At 41.7% G+C, this 24,262-nt stretch overlaps 2 protein-coding genes and 1 long non-coding RNA gene across 7 annotated transcripts in view; 1 reads left to right on the top strand and 2 right to left on the bottom strand.

The window, feature by feature from the left end:
* Positions 1-381: 381 nt before the first annotated feature.
* On the bottom strand, positions 382-1,990 carry LOC128879989 (ER lumen protein-retaining receptor-like). The gene is made up of 4 exons (XM_054129593.1): positions 1,684-1,990; positions 1,382-1,571; positions 826-1,295; positions 382-687 (listed from the first exon to the last, which is right to left on the bottom strand). Exons 1-4 carry the CDS (start codon positions 1,772-1,774, stop codon positions 668-670), a joined length of 771 nt encoding a protein of 256 aa, XP_053985568.1. The 5' UTR covers positions 1,775-1,990; the 3' UTR covers positions 382-667.
* Positions 1,991-2,400: 410 nt separating this feature from the next.
* Positions 2,401-24,262, top strand: part of LOC128879990 (uncharacterized) — a 56,132-nt gene continuing 34,270 nt past the window's right edge. For 2 of the 3 annotated variants that reach the window (XR_008457726.1, XR_008457725.1), the window contains exons 1-5: positions 2,401-2,559; positions 2,664-2,910; positions 3,324-3,472; positions 7,536-7,698; positions 9,653-9,880. This is a non-coding gene — a long non-coding RNA (uncharacterized LOC128879990). Of the gene's footprint in view, positions 2,560-2,663; positions 2,911-3,323; positions 3,473-7,535; positions 9,297-9,652; positions 9,881-24,262 lie in introns of those variants that run through there. The other variant, XR_008457724.1, reaches the window with a different exon arrangement.
* Positions 3,749-24,262, bottom strand: part of LOC128879985 (pikachurin-like) — a 161,032-nt gene continuing 140,518 nt past the window's right edge. For all 3 annotated transcript variants that reach the window (XM_054129583.1, XM_054129585.1, XM_054129584.1), the window contains exons 9-15: positions 20,626-20,765; positions 16,165-16,388; positions 12,415-12,664; positions 11,150-11,433; positions 10,535-10,780; positions 10,315-10,418; positions 3,749-9,863 (exon numbers count right to left, since the gene is read on the bottom strand). In XM_054129583.1, the coding sequence (XP_053985558.1) occupies positions 9,715-9,863; positions 10,315-10,418; positions 10,535-10,780; positions 11,150-11,433; positions 12,415-12,664; positions 16,165-16,388; positions 20,626-20,765 (1,397 nt within the window). In that variant the 3' untranslated portion in view covers positions 3,749-9,714. The remainder of the gene's footprint in view (positions 9,864-10,314; positions 10,419-10,534; positions 10,781-11,149; positions 11,434-12,414; positions 12,665-16,164; positions 16,389-20,625; positions 20,766-24,262) is intronic.

Raw genomic sequence — 24,262 nt, 5'->3', positions numbered from 1 at the left:
AGTATATCAAAAATATTATGTCAGTCGCGGACTTAACATATTTAGGAACGCGCGCATTGCAATTCCCATTGCAAAAGCTAGTCGTAAACGTATAGTTTGCGATATGAAGCTTCTGGTTTGTTTTTACCTAAATCCCTAGTAAAACATGTATGTATTCACTAGTAAGAGGAGGTAACCTGGCGCCACCAACGGAGAGTAGATGAACTACTAAATAGTTTTTCCAGTGTTTCCGGTACAATAATGAAAAAAAAAAAACACGTAAGAATTATGCTTTTTGTAATCAGGAGAAGTATATCTATCTCTTCACCAAGCGTTTTTCAGGGAAAATTGAAACAAAAATTTAATATTTCTTTTAGGGCAAAGGATAATGGGTTCGGTATATATAAAAGTATAAGATTTAATTCAATGTTTTCTTTGTTATACAAACTGAAAGATATAATTACATTTTTAAAGAAAATATAAATGATATATTTTTATCTGTATAGTATACTTTATGTTCTCAATTTTCATTTTTCGTATGGCAAAATTATATCCCTTGTGCTGTAACTGCCATTCTTATTTAAGTATTTTTCGCCGTTGATCGCTGTATGTTGTAAATCGTAGAGAAGAAGCTGATGCATTGTTCTCAAACGAGCAATTGAAACATAATGCATTACAGTATGCAATGCTATACTGAGTTGGCCAAATCTGTATAAAAATAAAAAAAACAATGTAAAAGATTAGTATAGCAATGCGTTAAAAAAAAAAAAATAAAACAAGATAAAGAAATGTTATTTAATAGGTTTCCAATTCAGTTTTGGTAGATAAGAAAAATTGAATCTTTACCAGATTTTTCTTGTTTGGTCCCTTTATGTATTTTAGGAAACTCATCTTTTGTTTCTGCCAGGAGACAATTAGAAATGTATTGTGGAGTAGGAGATTGCATAGTTAGAACTGGTGTCTTTTCTGCATTATAGGACAGATCACTCTCCTTCTTATATATCGGGATGCAGAAGTAGCTAAAGTAAACAACCACATGTACTATGCCAGCACCTACAGCAATAAAATCATAGAAGTCTTGTGTATAGTATCGATAAATCCAGTTTAAAATATAAAATCCTTTATAAGTTGCCATAGCAAAAACATAATAATTCATGGTGCGTTTTTTTTCTCCTGCTTTTGCTACAAAAAATAATTGTGGCAACATTGCTACAGCTTCCAGATAAATGCTGAATGACCATAATACTTCCATAACTGTGAATTCATGGTTAATGAATATTGCCAATATCATTGCACCTAAAATTAGAAGTTCGATTCTGAAAGCAAAATGTAAAAAATGACACTAAATATAAATATACAAAATTATTTGATGAATATATTGCTGTATGTATATCAAATATACCTAAATGTATCCCGAGTATGTTCATATGTTGATTGTAATCGTATATATATCAAATACACTGTTACATATGAGATTGTAATGAAAATAATTTTAAGAGAAGAGTTATATACTGATATATAACTTGTTATCAGATCTACATAACGGACTGTGTAGACGATTGCAAACAAAAGTTGTGTTTTGCCGCTGATACCTGTAGAATATAATCAAAACATTCATAAAAATTACAGTATGGTTTAAAGATTTCTAAGTGTAGTCAATGTATTAACCATAGTAAATTTTAAATGTAACTAAAAAATGCATACCGCTACAGTTTTCTGTTTTCCATATTTTATAAAGAAGCCCGACAATTGCAAATAAATGCAAAAGATCACCCGTGAGACGAAATATATTCATTATACTTTCAGTTACCGAACTAAGTCACATCATATGAGATTTCTACGTGACGAAAATAATGCGCAATAAGTTTAATTTGACTGCGTTCACATCGAACGACAAATTAAGCTTACGAAAAGTATGAATAAGATTTGAAATGGACATGCAAGATGAAACGTACAATAATAAATTGCATCATATTATTCTTCCGCTACTAAGATAAAAATGAGATAAAGGCTATGTTTATACACAGGTTAGCAACAGTTCTCCGTGGTTTATATACATCAGATGATCACGTGTTGGGAATTCCATTGGTTCCTTGTACGCATTCCTGAATTCCTGACCAAGGTTACAGGATTCATGCATAGAGAGGTTATGATTGACTCGTCTGTTCAAAGTATATTGTATGTATTACAGATTACTGTGAAATATTTTAATAGCATTGACATAATTAATTTGGGCATTGCAAATATAGTGACTGTAATAAGTATTCGTACAGAAATCATTTGTTTTAAATGGGTTGCTGTACGATTACTTCTTACACTGACTGTAGGTTATATTACAAGGCTACTGGGTTACACGACTCATACTTAGAGAGGTTATGGTTGTTTCGTTCAAAATGTGTTATAAATTATTGTGAAACATTTTGATAGCATTAACACGATCAATTTGGGTATTGTAAATCCCCATAAAAAACTTCGAAAAAGTAAAAAAATTACGCCAAGTACATGAAAAAGTCGAGGACGAAAAGGAGTATTATCAAATAAAAAAGATGTGAAATCGAAATGAGCTACAAGTACATAAAGGTGCTTTCCAGTAAAGTGCAAAAGCGACACATTGCGTAACACAATGTAAAATTTGGTAAAACATGATCATACAATATATTAATGTGTCGATAATGTTATTCTAGATACGAGCTTTGTGAGCGCTCACAGAGCGGGTGAGTGCTCACAAAGTGCCGGCTGCGCTCATAAAGCGCTTAGTAAGCGGCGGCCTTTTGAATCCACCCAATGAGAGGGCGTCTTCTACCCCTACTCAGCGCCGTTCACTTCGTCATCCCCACCCGAGCGGCTTAGAGCGAGAGCAGTAGTCAGTCGTCTCGTGGAAGTAAAAGTGACAAGATGTGTTAGCCGCCGCGTCATTAACTAGTCATTAAGGTACGGTTCCGGTTACCTGTTGATACCTAATCGATATTACTGCTATCCCGTGTTCTCTACTGCTGCTTCGCATAATATTATACTTTTTATCGTAAATTCAATCGAATTTGCAATTAAATCGGTGTCACGTTTTTGCTCGAAATTAAATTACAATTGCATGCAAGATACTTCGAGTATCGGTTGTTGCTTCATTATTACTGCTTTTAACTAATATTATACGCTTTAATATCGTGTACGGTATTATCGAACAAAACATGTTGTGTTAATATATGCGTATGAAAGTTAATCGCGAAATTGACGCGAATTTCGAATTCACGATTATTCAACCGTATCCGAATTGCGCATGGCGCGCGTCGTGTGTATCTGCGCGCCAAATTCAAACGTTTCTAAGAGGAATTATTTTTTTTGTGCAGTTAAAATACCATTGGACAACAACTGAGAAAATTCTCAACCATTATCATTGACTTTCCCTACTCACTGCTTCTTCACTCGAGAGAGGTCATCGTACGTTCTATGGAATCAAAAGTAACAACACGTGTCAAGCGGAGCGTCATTAACAAGGGTACGTGCTATTTATCTGTTGATATCCAAACTATACTATAAATTCTATAACGAATTTTTAACGATTTTTATCGACTGGAAATAGGGTACGGAAGGGAATAAAGCCGCGTAATTTACAAAATCTCTTTTTTTATTGATGCTTCGACAACATGGGCTGAGACACACACATTTGCTCATATGAATTTATACCACTGCGTGCTCCAACATATACATACACAACTCGTTAAATTATTGCATCGCGCGGCGCTGGATTTAAGAAATAGACTAATTTAGAATCGTGTGTTTTTTTTAATGACAAACGTGTCCCTCGAGAGAGTCTCGTTACAAGTAAGCTCTTCGTGATTCCATAATTTCCATTTTATTCGGTGAAACTGAACATTTCGATAAATTTATAACAAAACCGATAACAAGTATTTCATCGACGTCCGAACGTTTTGGTTTACATCCGAAACAAAATTTTAGAAAGAATCGGAGGCAGATTCAGTTCACAGACACGTCTGAATTTGATTCTACCATTTGTTTGATTTATAAACGATCGTCCAAGCTTCACATCGAAACGGAGCTTCTCGAAACGTTTCCTCGTTTCGGTCAGGGAACGCAAACTGTACCGATAATGAAATCTTACAAATAGCGAAAGATATGTTCGGAGATAATTTAAAAAAAAAAAAAAATAATTCCCAAATGAAGTATTTCGGTGGGCACGATTCTAATAAAAGAATTTCCTGTGCACGGTCGCGTGATACCATCGGATCCGATAAGCTCCATCGCGCGATTAATCATCGAACGATCTACACGAATAATTGATTCATCCGAGGTTGGAGCGTTGGGGAACTGTTCGCATTCGCCTCGTTCATTGATGTGTGCTCGTACGGTTCTTTTTCTTCCCGTTTTCATTTTGTTATGCAGCATCGAAATATGAAAAAAATCATGTTTCGACCACTCTATATGCATACATACATGCATACATACACTTACATATATGTATATACATATATATTCGAGGAGACTCACATGGGTCGCAAGAATAGGTTGACAGGATAGACTCTTCTAATAGACTTTGCAGACGGACATAATAGAAATATTTAATATATAGCATCATATATTAATATAATATTCAGTAATAATATAATATCTATTATATATTAATATGTATGATATTTTTTTTTTTTCGTTTTCAATATAGCGTTCCCTTTTTTTCTCGCTCTTTTGTCCAAGGTTTCTTTAACATCCAGCGATTCAATTTTTTTTGTTCGTTTTTGGTTTGAAAATGGGGCAGGGGGGGTGGTGGTGGTGGTGGTAAGGACGTGTGCGCGAGTATACGATTCGCTTCACCCTTATTCGGATTCGCTGTAATCGTCGCGGGGTATTCAGGCATTTTGTACGACTCAAAGTCGATTCAGACTATACGACACGAACCGTCACGTTCCCGCAAACGACACGTACCGACACCGACACGACAAAACATTAAAACACGCGTTTTAATGGGCTGTTCACACTATTCCCGTTGACGGAACGTTTAGATCGGTGTCTGTTAAGTGTGAATAGTTCCATTAAAATGCGTGTTTTAATGCTTTGTCGTGTCGGTGCCGGTACGTGTCGTTGCCGGAACGTGACGGTCCGTGTCGTATAATCCGAATCGACCTTTATGCTGATCGACAACCGTTTTTGGTCGTTTTTGCAACGTATGCGTTGATCGCGAAAACAATTATCCGCTTTCCTTCAAACTGGTCGAGAGAAACGTGCCAAGCGAGGCAGACAGAGCGACGTTCGATACTCGATCATGCACTCGTTTACCCTCGGTTTACATATCCGTCCGAGTAACTTAAAAGGCAAAGGCAGACGCGATTTTATTAGGGGTGTGGGGGATTCCCGAGAATGTACGGGATCTCGAAAATGTTCGGGATATAGAATAATATCTGGGATTTCCGAAAGTGTTGTTATTCTTGAAAATTTCAGCAATCCGAATGTACGGGATTTCGAAATTCCCGGGAATCCCGAACATTTACGGGATCTCTAAATTCTCGGGAATCCCGAACGGTTTCGGGATCCCGGAAATTCACGGGAATCCCGGATGTATTCGGGATTCTGAAATTCTTGGAATTCCATCCCGATCCCGGGAGGAATTCCCGTCCCGACCGGGACCCGCACAAGCCCAGATTTTATCGCTAAAACTAAACGATATCGCGGTGAAACGCATTCGAATATTTTTCAAAATTAACATTTTTGAGATCGAATAAAACACACGAGTTAGTTGAAAATTTCCTGACGACGATTTAGAACGATGTATCGCTTAGGTAAATTTCTCTGTATTTATCGAAATCAATCGTCGACAATGTTGAGTCATCATTTGTTGCTACGCGTTAACAGCAGAAATCGTTGAGGAACCTTATATCCAGCGTGAACAGGTGATCGGGAGATGCAAACAATTGAGCACGACATCGAAACGGAAAGATAAAGTGCACATTTTATAAACGTCGGTTTATAACGTCGTAAAAAGAACGTGCACGACAGCACTCTGTGCAAAACAAATGATCCTCACTGAAAGTTGCACGTATGCAAGCTCGAAAAGTCGCACGGAGGTTGGTATGTACACACGTTGCGAAAGAATTGTGCACAGTAACAGTACGAAACAGGGAGAGTGCCCACGAGACAGTCTAAAGTTATCTGCCTCGTATACATCCGTCTTTACATCGCTAGACTTCACGTTGAATCGTTTACATTATATATTGTACTTGCTACGTAACTACCATTCATCTTTGATATTTTCATTATATAATTTCAAGAAAATAACATTCGTACAAAATTGACTACAGCCGATTGCTTTTCTCATGATGTGTTCGGGTTCGATCGTCCGTTCAAATCATTCACGTACAACGGAGTAACTAAAGTTTTACATCTTAAACCCCTATTCGTTAATCCACATCTCTTCTTACGCTTCGTCTCGCCCTCCTTTACGATATGACGTGTATACGTATTGACCTGGCTCTGACTGATCCCGATCCGCTCCTTTTAATCCACCTGGCACAACCAAGCCTCGAATGGATTTATGTTCGTCCTGTGCGCCCTTATGATCACAGAGCTGGACGCATAACGCATACTAATAGTGTTTGTACAAAGAACGATACATCAGCGAGGGTTATTCAGCAGATTTTGCCTTGGACGCGACGCGATTTGAAACTGTTTCAACGATGACAAGGCTCACGTCCAAGACGGGCCCTAAGGTCTGCTAAATGACCCTTGTAGATGACTTCGACTTTTCTGTTTTCGTGGGGGAGTTCTTTGAGAGATAAATATTCTAGTCAGACAGGGTGAGATGTAATTTCAGACAGACAGGCGCGTAACGGGAGTAGTTATTAATAATACAAAAAAAAAAAGGAGAAATGTAATCGATGAAACGACGTAGGATGAAACGAGGAGCCGCTGAGAGTGACCAAGGTCTTCCTCGATCCCCTAAAAAGCCCCATTCCGATTTACTATAACAAATTCTGAATTACGAATTCCTTGGTCGTCTATGCGTTATCGTGGCTCGAGTTGTGCCGGGTGCTTTAACGCGTGCCGGATCCGTTCGTTCAGGACCGCTTGAAAAAGCCCTACCAAGTTAAGAAAATATGCAGGGATATCTCCGTAATTAAGTAGCTAGTTTTTTTTTCTTTTTCTTTTTATACAGATATTCAACCATTACGAACGTGCGGCTCGTGCTTCATAAGCGGAAACGTTTTCGAGGAGCGTGCACGCTGCCCGATTTTGCAGGAAGTACTTACGGTTACGAAGCATTAGTGGTGATTTCGTAAGCACGGGAACGCGCGCGCGCGCCGTGTCCTCTTCCAAACTCCGTGTATTTCGTCGATTCGGACGCAAAAGCAACGAGAATTTATAAAAATCCGTACATAGAGAATGTTTTTATCTTGCCATCGGTAGCCACGATCCTCTCCGTTACCTTTCGTCCTTTTCATTAAATTACATTAAACGGTTTGTTCGATCGGACAATTAAATTTGAAATATTTCATTCTAAGATACGAATTTTAATCGTTGTTAAAGGATTGATTAACTAAATTTCTGCGTAGGTGAGAGTTATGCCCGTCGATGGGGCGACACGGTTCGCTCGAGGCGCCAAATGCGCAGGAAACGGACGCACATGCGCGCTAACAACGGAGAACACGCGCTCGAGGACTCGCTACGCTGTGGACTTCCCCTCGTGCGCGATGATAGTCGAGGACTCAGAGATGGGTGAGATTCTGAACGCTATAAATAATTCCTGATCGCCAATTTCTAATTGCTATCAATATTTAAAAGGATGCACGAAAGATTTAGAATTTTCTGATGCCTCCTGACCGTATTAAATTATACCACGTTAAAAGAATATAGGCATATCTGAATATATTTATTTTATTGTGTCTTTATTCGTCTATCATTCGAATAAAATTTTGCCCATCTATGGTGCCCTTTTATCGAAAAGATGGATGATCCTTTTCATCAACCAGAGCGTTATAATTTCTCGTGTAGTCGATGGAAAGTCGATAGCATCAGCGAGTTAATACCCGTCGAGCAAAAAGATACTTTCTCCACGTACAGTGGCTTGATCGCGGGGGGGATTCCAACTACTTTCGCATCGGTGACGATGTCAATTGCTTTTGGTCCTTCTTGTACCTTTCGTAATTGATTTAATTTCTCCGCTCGATTCTACACGATCCTCTTTATCCGAGGGTTCGGAGGCTCCTGCGCTCGGAACGTGCTAAATGAAACGGTGCCAGAGAGACGTGCAGCCGTATGTACAACACACGTATCGTGAAAATAAAGTGAACCCTTGGACCAGTGTTTCTTCAACTACCTAGCGAGGACCTGATCAAATTATTTTATTAACGCACAATTGAAAAATATTTCTGAGAATATGTAATATATAAGAATATTTGGAATTCTTGTTACGGAATTACACAATTTGTTTTGCTTGGCTTTTGAACGATAACAAAAATTGATCTTCCGTTACCTTAGATCCTTTAGAGGTCCTTGGACCAGAGTTTGAGAAACACCACCTTCGACTGTACGCAATCTAGCGGTGCCATCGAGTGCTTGGACACATTTAATCCTTTCGATACAGAATTTTTGTTTACGTTGTCACGTAATATAAATTACAAACGAAGTGTTACAACGTAATTCGTTATAGAATAATCAGATTTAATTGTTTGGTATTATAGTTCTGTTAAAAATTTCGAAACAAGTGTTCGTGTTTAGACTCCCATCACAGATTTTTTCGAACAGTAACGAATCCGTCCTTGTACGTGATCGAAAGGGTTAGATGACTCCATTGAATTTGCTTTTCGCTGAGGTTGAATCCCGATGCAATCGAAGGCTTCTCCGTCCACTCGAAGGGCGTAATAAAAATTGACGCGGAGGGGTTGTGTGCACTTTTCTACTTTAATCTTATTAGGCCGAGGACGGTCCTCGAGACTCGCCCCGTCGAGTTCTTAATCCGGCCAGAGACGGTCGTGACTGACTAGAGAGAACCGTTCCACGCGTGACAACTTCCGTCCAGCCCGTAGGAACTCGGAACAGAATTCAAAGAACCGCTCGGGGCTCGCAAAACAATCGTTTGAATTCGTCGCGACACGAAGTAACGCAAAACTCGAGGGGGTGGGCGGATGATAAGCGGAACAGAACCTTCCTTCTTCTCGTTTTCATTTTCCTTCGCTGTGAGAACTTGGTGTTTCGATGTGGTCGATCCTTCGATCGCGAAGGTCGCGGACAGGAAGTTGTCGCAGAACGGAAATACGTCGCGATGCGACCGACAGAGATCTCCGAAAACACCGCCGTTTTACCTTTCGTTAATATTTACAAGTTGACCGCTAATCCAACGAGACATCCTCGTTTCGTCCCTCCGTTAACCATTTTTTCTGTCTTCGTATCGTTACTTTTTTTTTTCTCTTTTTTTTTCCATTTTTCCTTTTTAATTTATCCCCTTCTCGGAGAGGGTTTCGTCGTTGGATGAGTCTGTACAAAAAGTGATGAACCGTGTGTGTTTGTGATCGGGGTGTACAAATCGCACGCCGATGTGACGAAGCGTTCAAGGCGTTTTATTTATTTATTTTTTTTTCTCTCTCTCTCTCGAGGTTCCACTTTGAACGCTGCATCGTCGTTGTCCTGGCCTCGCCAGCGATTCATCGTGATGTATATTTTCATATCCTAGCGTTGGTCCAGCGTGTGCGCGCGTGGACCCAACCACCTAATCTCGGACGGCACGGATGTCTTTCAGGGGATGCACGAGTGAGTGTTTGTCGCCTGTGCAGGTGATAGCAGCGCGACGGAGAAGTCAGAGTCCAGAACTAAGTCGCTGATGCAACCGACGATCCCCTTCACGTATTTGCCCCCTGTTGTCCTCACGATGTCTGGCGCACCACCTATGGGAATATCCAAGGTATGTACGGGAGATTGAAAGAATGTTCCAAAGGGGGGTCTGGACTGCACGCGGAGGAGGTTTACGTAACGCAGTTTCCTTCCTTCTCTTGAAAAATCTTTTGTATATCAAACTCTCGATCTTCGGAGAGTACTCAAAAAATGATTAGAACTCTTCCACTACTCATCTCTTATACGTATATCAAACTCTCAACCTCTATATAATTCAGTACTAAAAAAATCATTGAAACTCCTCTACTATTCGTCCTCTCAATCCTCTCCAAACTCTCAACTTCCATATAACACGCTACACAAAAAATCCTTAAACTCCTCTACCACTCACAGTGTTGCAACGTATACGTTGTACACAGACTTTCCCCAACAGCTTCTCCATTGAACTAATGCACTAATGGGAGTGCACGAGGTGATGCAATCGCGTTAAAGTGTCACACTCACCAACGTAAAGGCCCGTGTCGGTGTTGAGCTGTCTCAGCTGTCCTGGCGACGACGCCGAGACTCCCGTGCCGCTGTCGACCACCAACGACGCCCACTGTTCGTTCCTAAAGACACATCGGTCAACTTCAGGACATCGGGACGCGATTAAAAACCGTTGATCGAATTTAAACTTGCCGATGCAACGGTTACGAGCCCGCGGGCGAGTTTCTAACGCGGTTACCTAACTGCCCGAACGCGGTGCCATAGATCATCGTCCAGTCTCGTTAAATTGTACCGCAGAACGGCCTCGCCGGAGCCCAGGTTATAAGCTAGAGTCAGGTAACCGCGATCCAAGCCCAGGGCAAGAAAGTCGTCGTTCTTGTCCCTTTGTTCCTGCGGATCCGCTTGTCGGCCGCTCCAAAGCAGCAGACCGTTACTGCTGCTCGCCCGGAATCTCATATTGATGTCCACTCTGTAGCTTATTATCCTGCGGGAGGAAGATTGGATTTGGCGAAAATGGACAGAAGGTATTTTATTAAGAAAAGAAGAGGTGTAGCAGTGATTTTTATTGGTTTCGAGGCGGTATTATAATCTGGAGTGTTACTTTTCAATATTTGGGGGATCTTTTGGATTTTTGTTTCCTTTAGATTCGTAAGGTTTTTTTTTTATTTTTTTTTTTATTTGTAGTATAGCATACTCATTTACTATACACTCATCTTTCAAGACTATACGTAATTTTTATTTCTTTTAAGGGGGTCAATAATCACTTCAATCCGAGGTTAATAATATATGTAAAATAATATCGTACGTGTCATACATATATTTAAAAAAAAATGCTGAACTCTTTCGTGGTTACCTCTTCATCGTGTCAGCGTCGTTGTAGTGTAGGTAGCTCTCGCTTCCGGAGAAGCTCGGCACGGATCTCTCGTATCGCGTCCCCACAATTGATTTCACTGGTGAGGCACCGAGGATCGTGTTGTCGTCCGGTGCTGGACACGGATGAGGCATGCCGGGTCTGCACCGACACGTGAATCTGTCTCGTAGCGGACGACATTCCGCGTCTCCGCAGGGCCTTGCCTCGCACGCGTGTCCGCAATTCCCTACGTTCACTCCGCCCAGAGCCTCGGCGAGAATTCCGATCTGCATGCAGAAAACCAACGCGTTTGAGAATCTGCTCGAACAAAATGAGAATTGCATCTCGATGTGCGTGGAATTGATAAAATCGTGGAAACTGACGGGGAAATCTAGGCTGAGAAAATTCACTGCTCAAGGTCGTGCTCCCTCCACTAGGAATTAAGGGAAATTTTTAATCTGTGGTTGGATTTGTGTAGCTTATGGTTTCGAGTGGTTTCTCTCGTAGCGATACCCAGGTAAAAAGTCGAATTGACTCCAACAACATTTTTATGTCATACTAGGTTAAACCTATATTTATATTCTTCAAAGATTTTTCAAAAATCAATCCTTACATCGGACCACATCGATCTCCACTGTGTAATTAATTCTTCATCATCCGCGATCAATTATTGAGAATTAACCCTCTTACGAGAGCGCAGCACCAAGTTTCCAAGCATTACGTTGAATTTATAATAATACTGCCAGCGTATTCCGCGAATTTATAAGTAGACAATAGTTCCTCCGCGACAAAGGGAAATCCAAGTCGGTGCACTTCGGTGCAATAAAAGCGAAACTTGCAGCCGGAGGTCCTCGAAGGGGATTTAACTCCGAAAGAAAAAGAGTTTGAAGCTCGCAATGCGTGCATTCATACGGTCTAATGCCAGTAAAAATATTTATCCCCGTTCGTTGTGCAAGATAATTTCCTCCGAATTGGAACCATCCGGAACGTTAATAAATATTTTTGCCTCTCGAACGTGAGCTTTCGGTACACGCTCGATTATTCCTGTGGCCATCGGGGAATCCAGATGGTTGCTCGTAGCAGAAAGAAAAATAACCAATGGAATCGCATCTCGTTTCGAGGGAAATTATCTTGTTCGATTAGAGAATTTCTAAATGTTCTAAATGTTAATCACCTTAACGTAAGACGTGTTATTTCAACTCTTCTACAATTTTTTTATTTTTATTATATCGCGAGTATTTTAACGAGACGTCGCTGTTGCTCCTTACCTCGCGACGATTTAGAATGACGGTTTGAACGCATCCAACGAAGCTGGCTGTCGTTTTCATCTTGGGCGAGTACATGTCCGTGGACGGTGCACCGCCCAAGTAAAGATTGAGCGGTAGAGACAGTTGCGTGAAAGCTCCTGGTGCCAGGATTTCCTGGGGAGGATCGTCCTCCACCTCCAGGGACGCCAGACGTCCGGTTCTCGAGACTCGCACCTCGACCCAATCGCCAATACGTACTGGTTTCTCGCTTCTGCAACATCGATCAATAATGTCACCCTTCGACTGCATGAATTTCAGTTCGATCACAGAAGCAACATCGTATAGACGATTTTGTTGACGAATTTTCAAGTTGGAAAATCCTTCCAAGTACAATTCAATACATAATAAGAATCGTATTTTTGATTGCGTATCTCGAGACCTGCTAAACTACATAAACAAATGAGTAAATATAATTGAAGTAATTAAGTTTCACATGTAAAGTGCAATTACAATTTAATTCCGTTAAATTACAATTTATTCAACGTCTGCATCTCGAAATCTCCCAATAGTAATTTACATTAGTAATGTACCACCGAAAACAAGTGAATAATTAAACTCCGCGTCTAAATAATTATATTTCAATTCATACGCGTTTATTGCGTCTCGCGTAACTTAAACACGAGGGAAATACGGTTTTTAAGCTAAAGAAAAAAAAGTCAGGGGCGTCGAGGTTACGGTTGAAGATGAAACGTGACGTTCCCAGTCAGCCAGTAATGAAACCTCGCGGGCGAGGGTTGTGGGAAATCTGTAGCGGGTAAAAAACCAACCAGAATGGAGTCCCATCGCCGTGATTCCGGTCAAACGTCGTGAATGCGAATGAAGTTTGCTCATGGATAATATTTCGCTGAGGCAGCCACGTTTGGGGGATCGCGTAGGGGTGAGAGAGTCGTCTATCGAACGGTCCTCAGGCTCGACGCAGGGAAAACTTTCCCTTGAAAGAGAATGAAACGTTACTGCGGACTCCTAACGGCAGGAGAAATCGTGGATTCTTAGTTTTCCGTTAGGGGAGTTGCCGATAGCCGTGGAGCACAAGATATAACAGAATTAGGGAGTTTCAGAAAAGTGAAAACACGAACAAAGAATTCAAAGATATATACAATTCGATTTTAATGTCGTTTCTGCATTTATGTAAAATGCAGATGTAGATGATTTAGCTTAGATTTCGAGCGAGCTGGCGTAAGTAATGAACGCGTATTTATCCAAGAAGAAACTTGGTACACAGAAGGTAGCGGAAGATGAGGATAATTCTGACAGGGAAATCCAGAAATCCTTCCAGGAGGTAAGGAAGGCTGCTTAACAATTGACAATATAAATACTGCGGTGTAATGGACCAGGATTGGAATTCATGATTGTGGGAGAGAGTATACAGACAGTGAGGGAAATGGTGCTTCAGGATAATGTTAACTTCAGCCCTGTTGTTAAGGGACGAAGCGCGAAGGAATGGAGAAGAGCGTTAAAAATGGTGTCTGTCAGAAAATGTTGAATCCTAAGAATATTTAATGGGGATAGAGTAAGGAGTGAACGTTTTTATACTTAATTCTCTTACACAAACCAGAGGAAGGGAACTATTTCATTTTTTTCCATAAATTCTTTGTTACAACACGGTTTCAAAATTTGACCGTTTCGAAAATAGGTCGAGTTTATTTTATCGCAATTATAGTCTACGGTTATATGCGGCCATAAAGCAGTGGCCCTAGTAGTTTACTTGCTCGCCACGCGCTGAGTTCTTTCTCTGTACCCTCAGGGGCTATAGCTATAATATATTTGATTATAGCTACAATACGGGTTTAGCAATCCCGAGGTACCCGAGCTATAGGGGTGCCAGTGGGTCCCAACAGACCACTTGCACCCCTAATTGGAAGAATTATGAAGGCAGGTGTCTGAGCAAATGCAAATACAAAGTAATGCAGAAGCAAGTATTAAATAAATGTAGAGGACGAATTGCAAGACTGGTACATAAACCTGGTAAAACATACTAGGTTCCCAATAAAATAAAGAACTCCCTGAAACATAATTATCTTCAACGTGAATATAAAATTTTATTTAATCGACCAGTCGGGATCAAAATTAAAAAAAAAAAAATACACGTGCTCGAATTGACTCTAAACACACGTCATTAAATGTGTACAACGCGTACGAATCTAATTTCCAATCGCAATATAATTTCCCCGGTATCGATCAGGCTGTAATTAAATTACCGTTTACTACAACGCGAGGGGTTTTCGCGTTTCCCGTTATAACTTTACCGCGTGGACACGGTACGGTCGAAAAATATTTCACGTTAATTAATCTCGATCAACTCGACGTCGGGAGTATGTTTTCGCGTTAGAGAAAATCAAACATCGTTCTGTTTTACATACGAAAGCAAACCGGGCCGATGTTTGCGCTGACTTTATGAACCTCTTCGATAAACACCCTTTTTATGCAGACGGATCTTTCCGGGAGGGCTGCGCTTCGACGAAATAATATAATTAATAAGTAATAAATGCACAATAGTTTATGTTTTATGTTATTACATTACTGAATTGTGCACGATTCATTTTGCTCCATTACTGTTACAACATGAATATCTATGAAATTAGATTGTCTATTTATATAAACACGACCACATAAAATAATTGAGTGCAATTCGCGAAAGAAACTTTCGGGACAACCTAATACAATCAAAATAACCAAAAGACTGAATTCTGATTTATATCTTCCTTAATTTCTACAACAGTATAATTTTATCCAAAAATAACGGGTTGACGAAACCAAAAGAAAAAGCTCATCAGGCTCTCCATGAGATCATTCTCACCCGTTCCTCAGCCTATGCGCGGATTTTCCACGAACAAAGGATGTAATCCTAATGAAACGACGAAAAATGAAGCGACCCGATGGAGCTCCCAGGATCCAATCCCCTGGGATCCTGTGCCTTGGAGGATGCGCGTACTGATTTTCCGTCATGAATATTCAGAGGCTTAATTCGCGATGAGGCCGATCGACGTCGATACATCGTTACCAGCGGATAGCATGGATTAAACGATACGGCGCGTTCTTTCGACACCGGGCGTCGTGCTTCGTTAATCGATCGCATCGCGCATAAACTCGTTATGCCGCGTTACAAGCGACGCAATCAATGCGATCTTGTCCGCGCCGCGGGTGTACAGACAGAACTCCATAAACGTCGTTTCCACCCTTTTCTCGCTTCATTTTCACCTGGCTCTACTTTATCTGATTTGCATGGAAACTTAAAGTTGGGTATGATAATTTACGAATGGTGTTCTTTGGTAATTTATTCAATTTATACGTCAATTACTTGATTTTCGTTCGGGGAACAGCTGAGGAGTTAATTTCATTGTTGAGAGTATGTTTAGGATTGTCGCCTAGCCTCGCGGACGCGTTAAAGCCGAATCCGGGAAAATACACTTCCTCCTCCGTCTAATCAGACGTGAACGAGAGCGGGGGCTCCTACGTTTCCCTTTTACACCCCAGTTATCGCGTGCACGTACCCAATGAAATTACAATATCCGTTCGTCGACGCGCAAACGATTCAATTAAAGTCTAGGACCTGGTCGAAAGGAGTAGCGAAGAAATTGAAAGGAACAGGTCGGGCCGTGGACGTTCCTGGATTTCGAACGAGGTTCGAGTATCGAGACTCGATCGCTTAGGGGATGGGAGTGATGTCGTGGAAGGTTAGGAACGCGGGGGAGGTTAAGGGAATCGACTTACCTCAAAGTGGCGGGTCCCGTTCCCAGATCGAAGGTGAATTGAACGTGTCCGGAGGAGAGGTACAACGCGATGAAGTCTCCGGTAGCGTCGCTATGGTGGCCGTTGTAAAGTATAACGCCGTCCATGGCGGTCGGTTTCAACGTGACAGCCAATTCCAGCCAAGATAGCGACGTGTCGGCCAATCCCGCGTACCGAAGATAAGAGGATCCGTTGAACGACGGTACCTGCAAGCCAAAGAATCCATCGGGTATGGTTATCTTACGGACGGGCAGATTTTCCTTGGGAAAATTGTTCGTTGAGGGACGGTCGATCCTTGCTTCCTTGGGCAGGACGCGTTATCCGCGATGAAAAACGATTGCACGAGACTGAGAAACGATTCAATGGCACGGGGAGCACTCGATTCTCATTTTGTTAAGTTGCGTTTAGGAGTTTTCTCAAATCAAAAATCACAGATCAACAACTCAAATACGTTACTCGTTACGTTAATATTTATACCACAGAGAAAATTTCCATTATTTAGAATCAATATTCCCCAACGTTGCTACAAAATTCTCCCAGAACAGTACATCGTCAGTCCCGATTATTGTTTATTACCATCTATTGTTGCAAACGATCGCTTCGTCGAGCCCTCACGGTGGTCTATGGAACATCGGACAAGGTAACCGCCATAAATCGGCCGATTTCTCATCGGCGACGGTGAAAAATCGCGGAGCGCAAGCTACCCCAAGATCTTCTTTCTGAAGCTATCCGATGACATTATTTCTCGGCGCTCTGGTTGGCCTCTTATTTTTCCCACCGGTTATCTCGCGACGTCAATTTCCGAAATGACGTAGTTACCGAACAGGAAGACCGTTTCGCGAGCAAGCGGTTCCGCGTCGGAGATACAGGCACTAAATTAAACCTGGCGAGTTTCCGGAGATCGTGTGTGCCGCGCATTATATCATCGCATAAATTCCATCGGGGCTCGCTTACGTTTCGTTATACGAGAACATCGGCGCTGCGATAACGGATGGCACCTACCTGGGAGGTAAAACGAGGAGGAACAGGTGTAACGTGGATGGGGTGAGGATAAAATTCCGTTTTATGTACCGCGACGGAGGAGATACACTTCAATCTTGTGGCGCGGCGAAGTTAAGGATCGAGGTTCGTCGTTAGGCGAATTTTTCTCTGTAGCTTCGAGCTTTGAATTTTGCTGGGTAGATACGATAGCTATCGTGAATCACATGCTTGGCGATTTAGAAAATATTAGGTGGTTCGTTGCTGTTCGTAAGAAAAGAAATTAACGTATTATTATTTGGTTGTTGAGGTTGAGTGCAATTTCCTTGAGGATGTTTGAAAATAATTACCTCAAAGGGCTAAACAGCAAAGGGGCCTATGAAAAAGTGCAAGAACGGAAAATAAGGGAGGATCGTAAGACGCGGAAAAGAGCGCGTGAGGAAATTCAAAAGATCTTAGGGTGATAAGGGTGTCTGAAAGGAAAAGAATAAAACGAAAATGACGGGCGAAGGGGGACCGCGATTATTGCGAGGAAAATATCAATTTTAAGCGTTCCCCCATTAGGTATTAAAATTACTTTCCCAAGTGTCCCGGAAGTAATATCGGCCGACAAGCCGATACCAATTTTATCAGACGCGTTTCCGCGCGTCCACGACGGGCTTTAATGCATCCGCCATTGTTATAATCGATATCAGCGTATATATAGCGGCGCATAATCCGCCATATATTTCGACGCACACGTGCGTGCACAAGTGAAGTGGCGTCTGCGGATGAGAGGACAAATTGATCGGTATTATGCCTTCGTGCACGTTGAAACGTTTTAAAATCGCCAAGAAGGAGGAAATATCCCCTTTGTACTCGGGAGACGCGAAAAATCGCGGCACGCGTTTCACCTCGTACAGTGAGCGCGAAAAGTATCCAGGGAGAATGTTCAGGCTCGTTTCCGAATCAATTTTAATAGGATAAATCATTTTTTTGCGTATAGTTTCTCTTAATTAATTTAGAAATGTCTAGAATAAAGAATTATAAATGGCGAGGAAGAAAGGAGGAGGTTACAAAACAAATTTATTCATGAGAATGACTTAAATGTTTTTAATTCATCAGTAAGAAAAATGCTTCAATGAATTCAATTGTACAATTATAATGTAAAGTTTATATTTCAATTGGGGATCAAAGAAAATTGGGGAGAGAAAATTGGAAAATTTCAACTGCAGAGTCATGAAACAAAATTAATGTTCGCCCGTTTTTGTTAATCCTCCATTTTACTTCTAGTCTCTCTATCCGAAATCAAAATTTCGAGCTTAAATTAGATCTCTACTGAACGGAGCTACGCAAAGCTTCGCCTGAAAATACTTTTCGCAGTCACTGTATGAAATCATCCGTAGCGACGACTGGAGCAAGATCGTCGATTGTTATCCAACGTTTCAAGAACTCAATACGGCGCGCGGTGGTATAATTAAGCACGGTACTCGATGATTCGTTTGCTACGAACACGATTCCCACAGACTCTTTAAACGGTTCTCGTAACGTGCAATCGCATTCGGATACTTTGAACTACGGCAACTGCACGATTTAGCAGAAACGAGCGAATGCTTTCTTGTTTACCAACTGCTTCAATTCAAACGATCAAATCTATTCTGATAAAAGCAGAACACTCTGAATTTAGAACGCTAGGAAGCGATAACATTCGTATGACGAGAGAATAGAATCTGTATTAGTGTTATAATTACAACGTACAGAATATAATTGCAGTCAAGTTTTGAAGCACTTAATGATTTTTTACTGGATCACTTCAGACTAGAATACCCCCTTAACGAATAAACACCGTATATTTAACATCGCGCTACGAGCAGTGAAAACATATCTACCAGTCGTACGAGAAGTCAGCTCGAATTTGTCTGCACTCCAAGCAAAATAAAGCATCCCTAAAGAGAGTCTCTCGCAACAGCCTCTATCGGTTCGCTATTTTGTTTCGCCCGGTTCGTACGGTTTCACGGAAATTTCCGGGAGGGAATACTGATCAATCGTTGCCGTTGGGCAAAGGGCTTCTATTACTCATCCTGGATAACCGTATTTCCCGTCGAAACGGAACTTCCTTTAAGCTCGTCCGACAAACAGCCACGAAGGACCATGGAGCTAACAAGTGTCACTTGAAACTCAAACTCGTTCTCCAACTCCGAGGGTGCAGGCCCGTCGCCCCTTTAATTCCATATAATGCACGCCGCCGACAATTCGATCGAGTTTTCCGAAAGCTTTATCGGCGGCGACTTCAAAAGCCCGTTTCACGTCGTTGCGAACCCTCTCGCTCGCGTTCACGATAAAGGATCGAATGGAAATAGTCGGTCGACCGTCGGGGCTCGCGTTTAGCCGTGATTTAATTCATCGACATCGCTTCGAATTTCATTTCGAGTCGCGGAACGCAACGACTGATACACGATACGGACATGCGACTGGAAAAATAAATAGTGGACGACCGATAAAAACATCCCGGGCGAAATAAAGTGGCTTCTCGTTTTCACGGGATTCTCAATTCTTGTCAGATCTCTCACTCGGCAAGCGACTTCACATAAAAAGATGGAGATTATCGAGTTGCTTATTTCGAGACAATCCTGTATTCCACGTGGGTGAAACCGCGGGGCATAGCTAGTTGAAACGTAAAATCGTGAAACCTCCTCCAGAAAATCCTTCGCAACCAACCAAAGCGCACTTTCATCGTCACGTACCGACGTATAGAAACTTCCCATTACCAATTTGACAGATATTGTCACCGAGCTTGTTCGTCTCTCTTTATTATCGCGACAAGGCAGCGAGGAGATTGCACGGGGACTGTTTTTCGCACCGAGCGAACTCGATAAGCAAAGTGGCGGATCTTTACCGCGGGCGAGTACGTCGTCGCCGCGAGAAAATGGTTTCTCCCTCGTGGGATCTATCCTGCAGCTGGTCTTTCGTATAATACAGGGTCACTTTCCTCCGCGGACCCGTGGGAGCGGGTTATCGCCAAGGACGTAGCTTTTACTCGCGCAGAAAGAAAAGCGGGTCAGCGGTGCGTCGGGAGGACGTAAATGATGCCCCAGGTATCGCCCCGCACCTCATAACATTTTTCAAAGGGACCATCCACGCTCTCGCGCACCGAATTAAATCGTCCTTCTCGAGACTCAGACTTTCGCTGCTCTTTTTTAGGGGGTTCCCAGGTGGAAATATTTCTTGTCACGATTTAATCGGGGGATTGCGAATCTCTGCACGTTCTCCTATGAATAAAGAAAAATCTCACCCAAGCCACCCTTCGATAAAACAAAATATATCCAATCAAACCACATCGAAAGAGCCATCCATACACCAATTTTCATTTTGATTCAGTTGTTCCTACCCCATTGAAAAAGAAGACTCCCCTGCGGGCGCGCCTCAAGGTTCGCGGTAATTGAGCAAACAGACGGACAGAATTGGATTTTATTTATTTAGATTTACCTGTAAATCCACCCTAGTTTCGCACAGGTCGCCGGTGTATCCGAGGGGACAGAGGCACACGGCTGTGTCGCCGCCGGTAGTCAAGCATTTCCCGCCGTGGGAACAGGGCACCTTGCTGCATCTGTCCGCGGTGCATTCCTCTGCAACGACAACAATAAATACATCGGATCGATTCTCTCCTCTATGGCTCGGTATCGCTAGAATCTCGTTTCGCGACGCCGCGAAATCCTTTCTCAAATAAACACCGAGCGAAAAAGCGTCGACTGCATACGGTTTGCCAGAGAAACTCGTCCTCGAGAAATATCGCTCGATTCTTCAGCTTCTGGTATACGCGTCGATACTATCTGAGCAAATATTTGACGAAAATACGAAAGCTTTAAACACCCCCAACCACTCTCCGCTCCTCGCCGATGCTGGGAACGGAGATGTCGTCGGAATTATCATCCAATGTGCTCGCTCGACTTTATCGGGGAATTTCTGAGAACTGGGAAGTGGTTTATTTCTTTGTCGTAGCCGGAGTTGTACGCAAGCTTTAATCTTCGATGCTTCAAGCTTCTGCTTTTTTTATTTGTCACGTTTGGTGTTCGTTCTTCTTGCATTCCTAATTTCTTTAAATTTTTGTAGGCTAGGAAGTGCGTTGTAACATTTCTCTGAGTCCATACGCGCTTCGCAGTCGAAGTGTTAAGCACTACATATAGAATTCGCATGTTATTTTAGTTTAGAAAATACGATCGTAGGGTTGGTCGCGTCGCAGGTCGACAAACTCTGGAGGCAATCGTTACGAGATTGTGCCCAGGGGGTCATGACCCAACCAACAAGTAGTTTAGTTTCATCGCGGAGAGGTGGCAGACCTTTCCTCTGTTCTTCGGGAAATTTATTTAACGACACTTGTACGCCTCGATAATTTCGAAACGGGTCGAGAATTTTCGAGGACGGTGCTTACTGGCCGTTGAATTCGCGAAAAACGTGAATTCACGAGGAAACTTCGAGGGAAGCATCGATCGCGTTGCTCGAAGAAAATCTAATTAGACTTCGTCGCTGGAGGAGGTAGAAGTACGTGTAAACAGAGATATTCGAGAAAAAAAAATCCGTTTATGCAAACAGAATCTCGCGAAAGGGTCGTCCTCGTTACGGAAGGGAAGCTTCCGATTTGGTCCAGTTTCTCGAAATTATTCGTTTGAAATAAATTCAGGTAAAATCGTGTTTTCGATCGTTTAGTTAACGCGATTGGATTTCAATGTTGCATATGTATATTTTTACATATGTTTGTGTTTATATGAACGTACATATAAACATATAAATTTATAAGTAACATGTATATTGATACATTTCAAAATATATGACCATATGAAATATATCAAAATATATGTTATTTGTAAATTTGTACGTTTATATAAAAATATAAAAACGTAAACATTACTGCCAATTTATATATCCATAATATACTCTCCAATTCTGTCATCTACAGGTATCTCATAAGTTCAAAAAAAGAACATGAACCTCGAGATAGGAAATCGAAGTTGGGTCTTAAAACGTAGCCAGACTTTTTCCAAGGAATTTACGAGGCCCCACGAAGGAGTCCTCCTCGTTTATTTAAAACTTAACGCGTATCTCAAGTACCATGAGCAATAAAATATCGTGTCAGGTTAGAAAGCAGCGCCTGGAAGGACTGCTTCTCCTTCGTCTATCGTTACTAATGCATAGAGAATCTCGATTTAAAAAGAAGAGAGTGTGAGGAGGAGAGAGAAGTAACGTCTGGTAAATTGAGAAACTTCGATCAGGTGATTTCGGCTGGTTTCGAGTTCGTCGACCCCCGTCGAATCGAATAACCTCGATTCCACCTCGGCATAGGGAACTTTAAAAATCGTCTGGGTCATTCATTATTACGAAGTCCATACGAGTCACGTTCCCTCCGCTTCCTTTTACTACCGCCCCGTTTCCTTCGTTGGAATTGTGTTTTATTCACCGAAAGTAATCCGATTAACCCCGCCGCGAAATACTAAACAGAGGGAAATTTATTCCGTGGAAACCATCTTTCTCATGAGAACGACCTTCTGTGATTGGGGATACCGAATATTAATATTTCGAGGTAATATTTTAATATAATATTTCTATATTTCGTGCGGTCGCGGGAAACAATAGCCAAGCATGAATGCAACGGGAGAACATTTCTGTTCGAATCCGATATTGATCGCGAAAGGGGAATAATAATAGACGTTTCGGCTGGTTTGAGCAAACATTTTATTCGAAAGTTTTCTCTATATATTAATCAAAATATCGCGGTATATCTAAGCTAGGGAAGTGTTCTACGTTACCATGTCTCGCTCACTTTCATTTAAATTTCAAATTCTTTTTCTGTACCCTTGAAAGTGTTAATTTGCATAAACAAATCTAGAGGTTAGCAATCACTTTCTACGATTTTTTCTCATCTTTCTAGCAAATTTCCAGCAACATCCTTGCTATAAGATCCTATCAACTAATTACCCAAGAAAAAAGCGAAATATCATACAAAATCGTACAAAAAGCGAGAGAAGATCGTAAGAAACGTCGCTGCAGACGCTCTCAAGAATTCCTAGAGCAGAGATTAAGACCTCCCCTACGTTAGGATCGGAAAAATTCAAAGGCTGATCGAAAGGAAGGCCTCCGGCCAAAAATTCCTTCCTTCTTTCGCACTCATTGATTAACGTAACGCTAGTTGACGCGACGACGACGTCGCATCCGTGGGAATGCGTTAAATTAAATTCTGAGCCGAAGTGCGCTTCGCGTCGGGTAATTAGTTCACGATCAAAGTCAGGACAAGAGCGCGGCGTGGCTAATCGCGCGCGAGTCGATGCCGCCACTGCATCAAGGGCTCGGCGTTAATTATCAAGCGTTAATCAATTATCGAGGCGACGTCATCGTTTCGCGAGCATCGAAATTCCTTTTCGACAAACAACCTGTATGGCCCTGTCATCGGTATTCTAATGTCAGCTACATAATACGATACGAAAAAAATTCATTTATAAGTGAAATCACAATCGAAAGAGACATTCAGGTGGTCTGGTTTAGGCGTGACATGCTGTGTAATCATCTTGACTTTACGATTCTCCAATAATATTTCCACTAGGCACAGTCGTCGTTCCTCGAGTAGTTAATTAAGAACCAACTAAAGTTAAACAAGTATCACTTTGTGTTTCGCTGAAAGTAGCAAGCCCCGCGGATAATATCGTATCTAATTTCACGAGTTTTGAGGAGACGGAAAGCTGGCAATCCAGATGGAAATAAATTCTTGAGAGCGCAGAATCGCTCGACGTCCATAACGCGAAACGTAAAAGTGTAATAGGCTATTTCGCCGCGGTGATTCGCAATTCCACTCGACGATAATGACGACGACGAAACACCGCGATCCATAATTAGGCGTTTTGCAGTTAAATTTTGCTTCGGACGAAGCTGCGCCGGTATCGGTCGCGCGAGTTAACCCCTATATCACGGAAGACAACAGGTGTCGCATGAATTTCCCTGGAAAACCCTTCAGTGTTCGTTGCACGAACTTCCGGTTCGCCAAGTATCTTCTTCGAACCGTTCGAATATATTATTTGACACGAAATTTTAAGAAATAGGAAAGTAATCAAATATTAAATTTCAATAATAGGAAAAG

The sequence above is a fragment of the Hylaeus volcanicus genome, chromosome 7 (assembly GCF_026283585.1).
Source record: "Hylaeus volcanicus isolate JK05 chromosome 7, UHH_iyHylVolc1.0_haploid, whole genome shotgun sequence".
Lineage (NCBI taxonomy): Eukaryota > Metazoa > Arthropoda > Insecta > Hymenoptera > Colletidae > Hylaeus > Hylaeus volcanicus.
This window is presented reverse-complemented; position numbering and strand designations above follow the sequence as displayed.

Excerpts from the sequence above, each read along its gene's own strand:
- LOC128879989 (XM_054129593.1), bottom strand. The coding sequence starts at position 1,774 with ATGAATATATTTCGTCTCACGGGTGATCTTTTGCATTTATTTGCAATT. Across the intron at positions 1,296-1,381 it reads CATACTCGGGATACATTTAG|AATCGAACTTCTAATTTTAG; the intron begins GTATATTTGATA and ends TTTTGCTTTCAG. Across the intron at positions 688-825 it reads GACCAAACAAGAAAAATCTG|ATTTGGCCAACTCAGTATAG; the intron begins GTAAAGATTCAA and ends ATTTTTATACAG.